Genomic DNA, 12,103 nt, shown 5'->3' with positions numbered 1-12,103 from the left:
CCCGAGGGCATCAGAGAGCCCCTGGCCGAAGCCGGGGCATGTGGCAGGACTCCTCTGATGTGGGGTCAGCTTGGGGTGTGGGAGCCAAATGGAGGTCTGGTGAGCCTCAGTTGCCCCTCTCTCCTCCAGGGTGACTGTGGAAAGCCTGGTCCCCCGGGCAGCAGTGGCCGCCCCGGAGCAGAGGTAAGGGCCCGGGGTCTGTGCATGCTGCCTTTAGATAGCCCTTGGGTTCTGCTGAGTCCAGGACACAGCCACTTCCTCCCCCTTCGCTGGCAAAGTTGCAGCCTCCTTTCCTTGCCTTCTGGGGGGAGGTTTTGCCCAACACTGCACATCTTGACCCTCCTCCTCTTAAGTTTATAACAGGTTTCCTCTCCCTACGGGCTGTTGGGTCATTAACCCATAAAGGCCTCGCTCTGCCTTCCCCCTCCAACCATACTCATGGGCAGGGCTGGTCCCCTTTGCCCGGAAGGCTTAGGCCTAGAGGCCAGGGCTCAATGCAGCTCTTCTGGCCATTGGTGTTCCACCTGCTGTGCTCAGCGTTCTCCTACCTCACAGCCTGTGTGTGTAAGTCTGTTTCTGTGTTGTTTCTTCCTCTTTCTTCCTCCTGTAGGGTGAGCCTGGTGCCATGGGACCCCAGGGAAGACCCGGCCCCCCTGGCCACGTTGTGAGTTAATCTGTTTTCGTCTCTGTCTCTGTGAGAGTTCAGACTGTGTTGGGCTGGGTGGTGGTGGGCAAGCTGGTGATGACCCGAAAGAACTGACCGCAGCAGCAGTGCCAGCCATGTAGAGCAGTAAGGGGCTCTGGGCTCACCCATCCAGTGGTTCCCCGGCTTTTCGCCATTTTCTGATTTTCTGGGCACATTCGAGTTTGCTTATCAAACAAAGATCATTCAGTTATTCAACAAGTAATTATTGAGCACCTGCTCCACACCAGGCACTGTTTCAAGCCCTGGGCTATGGTGATGAGTGAGATAGACAAGGTCCCCTGATCCCAGAGCTTCCACACAGGCACAGCAAACAGATTAACATGGAAGGATCAGGCGGTGATGTGCTGTCATAGGGAGGGCCTGGGGGGCGACTTTATGGGAGAAGTGGCCTTTGAGCAGAGGCCCAAATGACAAGAAGGAGCCAGCTGTCGAGCAGTCTGGTGGAAGAGCATCCTGGCAGGGGTGCATCTGCTGCAAAGGGCCTGAGGCAGGGAGGGCTTGGGGAGCCCCAGAGTCAGCGTGGCGGGAGTGGAGGTCCGAGGAGGGTGTGAGCGGGAACGGGAAAGCTGAGCTGGGAGAGGACGTGTTGCAGATGGTGGAGGACCTCGGGGGCATGGGCAGGAGGGGGAGGGTGCGCAAACGACAGCAGAGGTATCAGCGGAGGGATGATGGCGGTGGAGCTGGTGGCAGTGGACAGACCCCGCAAGTGTCTGGAGGCAGATAGAGGACTTGCTCGTGACCTGGATGGGGAGGGGGCAGGAGGCGGTAGAAGGAGAGGAATCAGGGATGACTCCGGTTCGGCTCGGGCAGCTGTGTGAGTGGGTGGTGTATTTACTGAGAAAGGGTGACTTGGAGAGGATGTTTATTAAGCAATGATGGCTTTCCCGTCCACTTTGCTCATCTGTAACACAGATGACTGCCAGTGGGTGCCTTTGATCAGTGTGACCATGCCGAGCTGGTGGGGTTCCAGAGAGCCCTGTTGAGCCTGGCTGTACACTTTCCAGAAGGCTTTTGGAAATGTTAAGAATATTGAAGAACCCCCAAAAAGGAATTCTCGGGTCCTCATTACTATTTTTATGGATCTCAAGGTGTCCAGAGACCTTGGATTGGGGACCCCAGGTCTAGTCCCATCCCCTCCACGTTACAGATGAAAGAAGGAGTCACACACTCTGAATTGTGTCCACATCGGAGACCTCCTGGGCGGTTGGGGCTGTGTCCTCTTCCCACCTCTGTCCATCCAGCCCAGCCCCCTGCTGTATGCCAGTCTCAGTGCTGGACATTCCTGCCTTAGGAGGCTTGAGATGAGTAGAACAGAGCCTGTGCCTCTGGAACTTTCCATCTGGGAGCATGTAGGGAAGTGCTCTGAGAGAGACCTGTGTGCCCTGGGGTTCAGAGAAAGTGTAGCTCTGACCACCAGGGCGGTGACATTTGAGCTGAGCCTCAGGGGCAGGATGTGGAGAGATGGGGCAGGCCGGAGCCCTCCTGCGTGTTTCAGGCTCATCGCCCTCCATCAGTAGGTGAGCGGCAGGAGACCAGGGAGCCTGGGGCTTCTCTGCGAGGACGTTGGAGTTGGTGCTGAGCCCTTGCCCCTCAGCCCCCGGCTGCGCAGAGGAGAGCTCCTGGTCTCTGCTCTTCCCAGAGAACAGAAGGAAGGCAGCAGGGGGTGGGGGGCGGTACTCAGAGGACCCCCAGGCCCACGTACCATGTACCTTACTCCCTCTGCACTTGGCTCTGGCTCCCAGATCATCCCCTCTGTGCGGGCCGCAGAGGTACCACTCGGCCTGCGGCAGGCATGAGGGTCTTGTGTGTTCAGGGCCCCCCAGGCCTCAGCTCTGGCACAGGTCAAGTGCAAGAGCAGAAGGAAGGAGGGTTCGGGGAAGAGAATGGAGCAGTCACAACAAGGTTAGGGCGTGTTCTTGCTGTTGGTCCTTCGCTGCCTCCGGGGCCTTATTACTGGAGCCTCTTTCCATCCCACTGACGTGGCTCTCTTTAGGGGCCCCCGGGTTCTCCAGGCCAGCCAGGCCCAGCTGGGATCTCTGCAGTGGTGAGTGGTGTGCTCCCCTTGTCCCTCCCTCCCCGGAGTTTGGCCCTGCTCTGCTGCAGGCTCCTTGAAGAGGGAGCCGGGTGGGGTGGGGAGTGAGGGCTGGAGAGCAACGTGTCCCCAGCCCCCCTCCTTCCCTGGCATCGGCCTCTCCTGCGTCCAGACATCTCCCTCACTGGCCTGTGGTGAAGACCTTTGGAGAAGCCTGGAGGCCATCCCAGGGTCCTTCTCCAAGTTCAGGCGGCGCCACCTCCCCGTGTGCGGCCTTAGGGTGGGGGCCGTGGTCCCTGGCGCACAATGTCTGCCTCTGGCTGCGTGGGGCTCACTCTTCCCTCTCACCATCCCCGTCTTTTTCCCTAGGGCCCGAAAGGAGACCGAGGATCCACTGGAGAAAGGGGCCTTTCAGGTCTTCCAGGCCAGCCTGGTTCCCCTGGACACCCTGGCCCCCCGGTAAGACCCTACATCTTGCGGCACAGCCCGGGGGAAAGGGCCAGTGGGCTTTGTCAGTTGCGCGCAGCCCTGCACTTCCGGGGTCTCCAGGGAAGGGGAGGCATTTAGCACGGACGATGGCAGCTCGGAGATTGTGCCTGAGGATCACGTCCTATTTGGAAGGACAAGCTGTACGAGCCAGCACTGGGCCGACCACACAGCAGACCGCTGCTTCCAGCCGTGCTCCGCTGTACAGATCCTCCCACTAGGTGTCGGACAGGAGAGACTGACCCCTGTTCCACCTCCGCCCCCTCCCCAGGGGAGCTTGTTGGCAACCACAGAAAACCTGTAAATGTCAGGCACCAGAAACGCTGTGCTACTGCTGGAGCTCTTGCAACAGCTCAGAAACCACTCCTTAGTTTCAGCTAGAGTTTATACTAAGAGCTGTGATATATTGGTCACTGACAATGTGCTGAATGATGACCTACGTGCTTGACATTTTGTCATTTAATCTGTACCGCAACCCTACTTAGTAGGTCTGATTGTCCCCATTTTACAGATGAGGAAACCAGGGCTCAGCAAGGTTAAGTAGGTTGTCCAGAGTCACACAGCTAGTGAGTGGAATAGGCTGCCTGACTCCAGAACTTGCGTCCGGAGCCACTCTGCGATACTTTCTCTTTCAAAGGTTCCAGACAGGTGGCCACACCAGGTGGAACTGACTGCCAGTCTCAGGGATGAAAAATCTCCCTGAGGACTGAGGCAGGGACCCAGGTCTCCTAGCCCCCAGGTCAGGGTGTTTTCCACCCAAGCAGACTTCCTTCTGGGGAGCAGTAGCAATGCCCCTGGGGCTGGTGCCCTGGAATGGGGTGGATGACTCTAGCCCATGTAGGAGTAATCGGTCGGCCCATCTGCCAAGAGGGCCGAGTCTTGCCTCCCACTCATCTGATTCCTGCTGCGGACCCTGGGCAGGCAGGTCCCGCCAACCCTCCATCCCTCCTGCCTACAGGCTCAGGAGCCTCCAGGGTCCCCGGATGAATGTGTCAGTTGCCTTGCCATCACAGATTCCTCTTCCCCAGCATCCCACTAGAAATGGGCAGGGCCCTGGAGGCAGCCTCTCCTGTTTTGGGGAGGGAGCGGACACTGAGGCTGCCCTGGCCGATCTCTGGGACCTCATCAAGGCCAGAGATTCAGAGTTCACACCTTCATTCAGCAAACATTGAACATACACACAGAGCCAGGGAATGTGCGAGATGCCAGGATTTCAAGCAAAGAGCAGGGCAGGCGCAGTCTGCTCTTCCCCCATAGAGCTCAGTCAGTGGGGCGGCTGGGAGCAGGCTGGAGGGTGGGATGGGGTCTAAGTTTCCACAGCCTGTGCCTGGAGTGTTGGGGGGAGGTGGGGAGGATCATGACTCCTCGGTGGAACTGGGGCTGGCCATGCCTGGTGGGCGAGGTGAGACATGAAATGCCCACCTGGGTTGGCACTCACCACAGCTCCATTGCTCTCTACTCCCCAGGGTGAACCTGGTGCAGATGGTGCAGCTGGCAAAGAGGTACCGTTGTGCTGGGCTTCTCCTTTTCTCTTCGGGATGCTTCTTCTTGCTTTTAGCTTTGCCCTGACCCCTCTTCATTCATTCAGTAAATGCTCCCTGTACGCACAGACTATTTCTGGACAGATATACAGGAAATCGGTGCCCTTGTTCTTCTGGGGAGAGGGATTGGGGACTAGGGGAAAAGGATGAGAGTGAGCCTTGTTTTTCACTCTTTTTTTTTTTTTTTTTTTTACCATATACTTGGTCAAAAAGAGCCAATAATAATAATGACTCCAAATAAACATTTCTTGGGCACCGGCTCTAGCCGGGCCCTCCCTTTCATTCTGACTTCTCACCTCTTTTTGTCTGTGACGAGAGACCCAACCAACATGATCATACACGGCCACACCCCAGGAACATGAGTCTCCCTTCCAGATGTCCCCGCTCTTGTTGGCAGGGAGGTTGGCATCCTTTCTCACACAGAGCCCAGTGGACATGGCCTGGGGACCTAACACTGTGGGAGGTCCTTTCACGGCACCTGTCTTTCCTGGACAGCTTGGAGATGCTGCCCAGACTTGATCCCTGACTTTTGTTTTCTTCTAGGGACCCCCTGGAAAACAAGGAATCTACGGACCCCCTGGTCCAAAGGTGAGTAGGCACTGGCTGGGTTTGAGAGGAGAAGCTCATGAGTTGATTAAGCCCAACTCTAAGCTCTGACTTTAGCCATGGAGAGGAGACACAGGAAGGCCAGTGGGCAGGGGAAAAAGTGGGCAGAACTTGGAGCAGCCTCATCTCTGACAGCTTCTCACGTGGGGCTGTTCCAAGGTTCATTCACTCCTGATTGATTGATTGATTCATTCATTCATTCTGCGAGCATCTGCTTGGCCTTGCTTACCCGCCAGGCCCTCTGTCCTAGCCTTGGGCAAACAGAGGTCCCTGAACAATAGGTGCCCACTTAGTCCAGTCACACTTACACTGGAGCGTGGCAGGTTTTACCGAAGAAGATTAGACGTAGCACCGTGGGATCAGAGGGAGGGAGCAATCAGCTCAGCCTAGGGCGTCAGGGAGGCTGCACAGAGAACAGGGACATTTCAGCTGAGTAGGAGGAGTGCACCGCGGAGAGAGGAGGGGAAGGCAGTCCAGGCAGGGAGGACTAAGACACATGGCCGAGTCAGAATTATAACCAGTGAGGTGTGGCTGGAGGTGCAACGAGGCTGGAGAAGATGTGGTCAGGACCGCATCATGCATGGCCTTGAATGCCTGGCCAAGGAATTAGACCTTTGTCCTGAGGGCAGTTGGGAGCCATCAGAATTTCTAAGTAGGAAGTAACAACATGAAAACTGTCCTTTAGAAGGACTGCTTTGGGGGCAGCGACATGGGGCAACCTGTCAAGATCCTGTGGCCACAGTCCAGAGGGAGACGCTGGGGGCCAGGTAGGGGGCTGAAGACAGGAGCAGATTGCTGAGACATCGTAAGGTAGACTTGACAGCACTCTGCAATGCTGGACTGTGACTTCCTGTCCTTGTAGGGTGACCCGGGACCTTCAGGGCAGAAGGGCCAGGCAGGGGAGAAGGGAAGAGCTGGCATGCCTGGCGGGCCTGGCAAGAGTGGCTCCATGGGACCTTCTGGGCCGCCGGGTCCTGCAGGAGAGAGAGGCCACCCTGGATCTCCGGGACCTGCAGGGAGCCCTGGCCTGCCCGGGGTGCCTGGCACCATGGTAAGATGGGGAGGCTGGCAGCCATGGGCGCTGGCCCACAGAGCAGGCATGCGGGGTAGAGCGTGGACCATTTTAGAAGCTCTTGCTGACACTCTACAGGAAAGAGCATGACCCCCTTATGGGTGGTTCTTAACTGTGTGGGCGAGTTGAGGGGATTGGGGACCCTTTCCCCAGAAAAATGCACTGACTCTCGGAATGTTTTGTACCACTTTAGGGGGTTAGGACAGTGGGTTAAGTATCTGTGGGAGGCTCCTGGGACCCTTGCCTCCCTCCCCATCCTTTACTTCCATGAAGTCCATCCCCAGGGGAGATGAGCCCCAGGCTTGGAAGTATAATTGAGGCAGGTTTCTTCTCTTTCCTCAGGGAGACATGGTAAATTATGATGAAATCAAGAGGTTCATCAGACAAGAGATCATTAAAATGTTTGATGGTAATTGGCAGCTGGCTGGGTGGCAGTGGGTGCTGCTCGCCCTTCCCAGCTGCTTCTCCACCCCGCCCTGGCCTCCTTTTCCTTAAAGCTCAATATCCACCTCCCCCACCTGCTACTTACCTTGCTCTCCCACTTACAGGCATATGTTCAATTAGGCTTCAGCCTTTCCTGCCACCTGCTCTGTTCAGAGACAGAATGATTCCCTCCTGCCCTCCCCAAGCCCCCGCTGGAGCAGACAAGAAAATTGATATCAAATGAGTCTGCATAGAGTGAGCTCTAAATAAAGGGGCAAGCAGCAGCTCTAAGAAGGCTGCTGTGGTTTCATTTTAAGCTTTTTTTCCTGTTCATTTTTTTGTCCAACATTGACAGGCTAGGGACTGGGGAAAACATGGACCTTTCCGGAAGGGGCTAGACATCCTGCTTGGGAAGCAGACCTTGAATGCCAAGCAAGGAGTCTAGACTTTATTCTGAAGCCAGTGGTGAACTCAGGAAGGCCATTGGAGAAGAGAGATGCTGTAATCAGATCTGTGCTTCAGGAAGCTCACGGTGGAGAGCGAGGAGTGAGGTGGGGCTAGGGCACAGGAGACCACTTAAGAGATCCACCCACACGTTCCTTGCTCTGACATCCCTCTGAAGAAAGGCTGTCTTGGATTCCATGCTGGGGGCCTGTCTGTAGCATCTGCAGTCGTTCTGAGTCCCTGGGGGGCACCCTGTGACCTGTCCCTGACCCTTCTTACAGAGAGAATGGCTTACTACACCTCCAGGATGCAGTTTCCCATGGAGATAGCAGCAGCTCCAGGACGACCAGGGCCCCCAGGGAAGGAGGGTCCCCCGGGCCGGCCAGGTGCCCCCGGGTCACCTGGGCTCCCTGGTCAGATTGGTAGAGAAGGTCGGCAGGGCTTGCCCGGGTTGAGAGGTAGGTCTGCCGTCCGGTTACTGAGGTGCATACCTAGCTCTTGGGGGCAAACATGAGCAACGCATGAGGTCTGTTGTGAATATGGCATTTGCGTGTATACGTGTGTTTCAAATAATCCTGCTGGGTGTGTCATTGTTCTACTCAGGGATGGGGCCTCTTATTTTATTTCTTTTGTTCCAGGATTGCCTGGTACCAAAGGTGAAAAGGGAGACATTGGTGTTGGCATTGCAGGAGAAGCTGGTCTCCCCGGCCCCCCAGGTAGGAAAAGCCAGCCTTTGAGACCATGAACCTGGAGCAGTTGAGATGGCCTTTCTTTATGTTCCTTCTATAACATAGTTGTGTAGAACCTGAAGTAACCACAGGCCTATCAACCATCATTTAGAGTAATGCCACTGCGTGTAAAATACTCTACGAGGGCGTGTGTGTGAGTGTGCGTGGGGAGGGGGGCGGGTGTTGGGGATGCGGTGGAAGACCCAGTGCCTGCCCTCAAGTCCTAACCTGGGCTAGCACCACGCAGTGGAAGAGAGCTGGATGTGGTGGGGCCAGGGAATGCAAGTCCAGGTCCTGCTCATCCTCTTACTGGCTCTGTGACCTTGACGAGCCTAAGAGAGAAATGGCTAAAGCTTGATAGCCTGGCTCTGAGCTGTAGCTTCACCACTGACCAGGTGGGTGACGTCTTTGAGCCTGCGTCCTCGTCTCCAGAATGCGATAGTAGTTTCTTTCTCACGGAATTGTTGTGAAGATTCAATGAATAATGCAGAAAAAGCACTTGCCTTGTGCCTGGCACGTGGAAACTCTGAATAAAACTAGCCAGTAGTGTTATTGTTAGCGCTAAACTAATGTAAGGATCAGATCAGGTCTTCATGAAAATATGGTGTAACCGGAGAAATATTTATCAAATGTAAGGTATTATTTACCATGACTATTATCTTTTCTTTTCTTGTGATCTGGGTTTCCTGATTTTCCTTCTCTGACTCCTTCCTCCCTAGGTCCTCAAGGTCCTCCAGGATACGGCAAGATGGGTGCAACTGGGCCGATGGGCCAGCAAGGCATTCCTGGCATCCCTGGCCCCCCAGGCTCCATGGGCCCGCCGGGCAAGGCCGGCCACTGTAACCCCTCTGACTGCTTTGGGGCCATGCCAATGGAGCAAGAGTACCCACCCATGAAAAACATGAAGGGACCTTTTGGCTGAAATCACCATTTCCATCAGATGAAGGACTCCATTGGGAACAAATGGCTAAAACTTATAGGATTCTGGATGGGTTGTGAATGTTTTGAGTTTTTATTGCTATTAATATTTTTTTATCAATAAACAAAGAAACAAAACTATCTGAAATCTCACTTCCAGTGGGGTTTCTCTGGGGCTGCAGCTGCATCTCCCTGTCATCCTCCTCTTGTCACTTGGTCCCAGGGTCAAAAGAGGGCATTTCCTTCATCGTCTGTGGTCAACCAGTCAAGCTGTGGGATGCTGCTGTATAGGGGGCCCCCAGGTCAGCTCTCCTCTCCAGATACTTCTGAGTCAACCTTTGGGCCTCTGGACCTTGTGTCCTATCCTTCATGGCACACTTCTCCAAGTCAGAGACGGGGCATCGCTCAGCCTCTTCCCATGGGTGAGCCAAAGGTGGGTTTGAAGACTCTGCTTGCAGCTGATAAAGGCCCCTCCCTATTTGCTTCCCTAAAGAAACCAGTGTTTGGTACCCCACCCACCTCTTCTTGGGTGTGACCCAAAGCCAATCCAGGTGCACCTTGGGAACTGCCACTTGCTGCTGAGGTGCATTCATGTGCCTGGCAGCACCTCCAAGCACGCACGGTCTCTTCTTGCTGCTCCAGTAATTCCATGATTAGAAAGCCTGTGCAAACAGGAGGAACGATAGGTCGCAGCCCCTGGCCCAGGCAACGAGGGACTGCTGCTTCTCCAGGAAATGACATGGAAACTCCTGCTTGTACCAGTGCATGACCCTGTCACCAGCTCTCCTGCACGGCGCATGACATCTTTTGTTATTCTTTGTTAATCTAGCTCGTGTGGTGCTTTTCCTGTACCTCTTAGTCTAGGCCTTCAGAAACAGATTGCATCAGTGCAAAGGGGTCATGGGCAAGCCACGATCAGATCTGAATTCAATGTCCTCAAAGTCCACTGGGACTTTGGTGATCTATCTGCAGCCTCCTTCTCCATATGTAAAAAGGCTAGGAAGAAAAAGAAAAAAAAGACAGCAAGTTGGATATTACAGAAACGTTCTATCTCAAGCTTCTTCCTTTTCTGCTTTTCAGATCTCTTGTCCTGAGGGGCTGGTTGCTCTGTGAGAAATCAACAGGGCACATCCAGAGGGACTTCCAAAGAAAGCCTTTATACTGGCCCCAGCTTTCTGGAAGGTTTATTCAAGTTGGATAAACTTCAAAGGGATCACAGAGCAGGCTGAGAAATGTACCCAGAGTCCAGATGCTTATCGAAACTGCCTGAAGCCTTCAAACTGGCCGTAAAATCTCTCCTGAGCTGGCATTTCCAGCACAGTTTTGAAAAGTCCCTTCTCCCATTGAGCCCCAAATACCGAGAGCTTTTCAGAACCTTTGCCCTATTTTTTTTTCCTGCCAGGAGCAGAGGTGTGCCGATGGCCAGGGAAATGAAATCAGGCAGACTCCTGAGCATGCCAAGTGCCTCACGTGATGTTTCTAGATAAAGGAGCCAATTCTTATTTTACCTCTCACCAGCAATTCTCAGTTAACCCTGATTCTAACATAAAACATTAAAAAGAAAACTCATCCTCTTTGCACTGAAGTAGCAGCCGGTTTTGGACAGCCGATGAGGACAGATGTTAAAGTGCTCCCATTGGAAGGCCAGCTTCCTTTCCACCCAGTTAGTGAAGCACTAACCGATGATGGGCCTCATGATAAGGAGCACGTTGGTGTGAGCAGAAAGAAAGGGAAGCAAGGACCAGCTGTTGCATTGAGCAGGTTGGCTTTGAAGGCCAGAGGGGGAAAATTGCTATGAGGAAACATCAAACTCAAACCCTCTGAGGACCACCAGGGAACCGATCCTTACAGAGTAAATGATGTTTTCTTCACTTTTCTTCTCGAGCCAAATTCATACTACTCTTAGGGGGTTCTGCGACAGGCTAGGTTTAAGCTTTCATGATTTGAGTGTTTGTCTCCCTGGAGTTTGAAATTGCTGTATTCTCTTGGACCATGAAGAACCAGATGGAAAGCTGAATTTTATAGTCTCTGTTACAGTGGTCAGCAAAAAAAAAAAAAAAAAAAAAAAAAAAAAAATCCATGGATTTTGCTGGTAAGTTCAGGAGCTGGGTAAGCTTTTAGAGAAAGGAAGGAGGGGTGCACCCCTTCCCCTCCTTTCAGGCAGCTCTCTCACTTTCCCGCCTGTCTTCATTTCTTAGTGTAGTTATTCCAGGCTTTGAAGGCAACACACGGATCATTCAGATTGGCAATATCTAACTTGATGAGTCCATTTCCTCTTTCTACTTTGTACTCGGAACTGTACCAGGCTCTGGGGATTCAGAGGCAAACTAGACAGACAGGATCCCTGCCTCCACAGTGTCTAGGGGGAGAGCAGAGAGTTAAACAAGCAGTTACAACAACGTGGGATGATGGGGCAGTACCAGGCGCCAGGGGAGAACAGAGCTGAGAGACCTAAACTTGTCTAGACAGAGATCTATGTCGGCAGAGGGAACAGCACATGTCAAGGTCCAGAGATGACTGAGGACAGCACGCTGAGTGATGAGAGACAGTGCATGTGGTTGGAACGTGGAGTGTGAGCGGGAGAGACAGTGGGAAGCAAGGGTTTCACGTGAGGCTGTGTCGAGCCAGGTTTGCCTAACAGGGAATTCTTAATTTGAGAAACCCTCTGCTCTGTAAGATGGAGAAAAGGCTGCTGCATGTTTATTCTGCAGAGAAAAATCCCTGAATTTGATGCCTTCTGGAATTTGTCTTCTTTTCTGTCATAATATGTTCTCCCTGTCACCAGAACTCAACAGAATCTATTTAGACTCCACATGTGGTCCGTTAACCCCCCTATAAGACTAGATCATTTTGTTGTTGTCCTGAATAGTTTATGGGAATAGAACGTATCAATGCAGCCTCCATATTATCCTATAATGTTAGGGGAGTGTGGCCAATTGTCTGCTGTTCTCGTTTTTCTGTTGGTTCTGTGGAAAGCTACAAATCACCCTCTGATCCAAGGCATGCAAATGGAATTTAAATTTTGGAACTGGATCTAGTCAGAATCAAAGAGAATTAATTCCATAATAATTAAGTGGGTATTGGTATTCCTTCTCAGTAAGCAATACTGGAGCTTGGTGCTGAGACAGGAGGCCTAGAGGGAATGAT

At 53.3% G+C, this 12,103-nt stretch overlaps 1 protein-coding gene across 3 annotated transcripts in view; it reads left to right on the top strand.

Moving 5' to 3' along the window:
- The window catches only part of COL16A1 (collagen type XVI alpha 1 chain), a 50,716-nt gene extending 41,607 nt beyond the window's left edge, over positions 1-9,109 (top strand). For all 3 annotated transcript variants that reach the window (XM_060089371.1, XM_060089370.1, XM_060089372.1), the window contains 11 exons: positions 130-183; positions 611-664; positions 2,700-2,750; positions 3,108-3,197; positions 4,691-4,726; positions 5,309-5,353; positions 6,234-6,422; positions 6,786-6,852; positions 7,592-7,768; positions 7,949-8,026; positions 8,758-9,109. In XM_060089371.1, the coding sequence (XP_059945354.1) occupies positions 130-183; positions 611-664; positions 2,700-2,750; positions 3,108-3,197; positions 4,691-4,726; positions 5,309-5,353; positions 6,234-6,422; positions 6,786-6,852; positions 7,592-7,768; positions 7,949-8,026; positions 8,758-8,960 (1,044 nt within the window). In that variant the 3' untranslated portion in view covers positions 8,961-9,109. The remainder of the gene's footprint in view (positions 1-129; positions 184-610; positions 665-2,699; positions 2,751-3,107; positions 3,198-4,690; positions 4,727-5,308; positions 5,354-6,233; positions 6,423-6,785; positions 6,853-7,591; positions 7,769-7,948; positions 8,027-8,757) is intronic.
- The last annotated feature ends 2,994 nt before the right edge of the window (positions 9,110-12,103 follow it).

The sequence above is a fragment of the Mesoplodon densirostris genome, chromosome 2 (genome assembly GCF_025265405.1).
Source record: "Mesoplodon densirostris isolate mMesDen1 chromosome 2, mMesDen1 primary haplotype, whole genome shotgun sequence".
NCBI lineage: Eukaryota > Metazoa > Chordata > Mammalia > Artiodactyla > Ziphiidae > Mesoplodon > Mesoplodon densirostris.
Note: the sequence above shows the minus strand (reverse complement) of the source record. Positions and strands in the feature narration are given on the sequence as shown.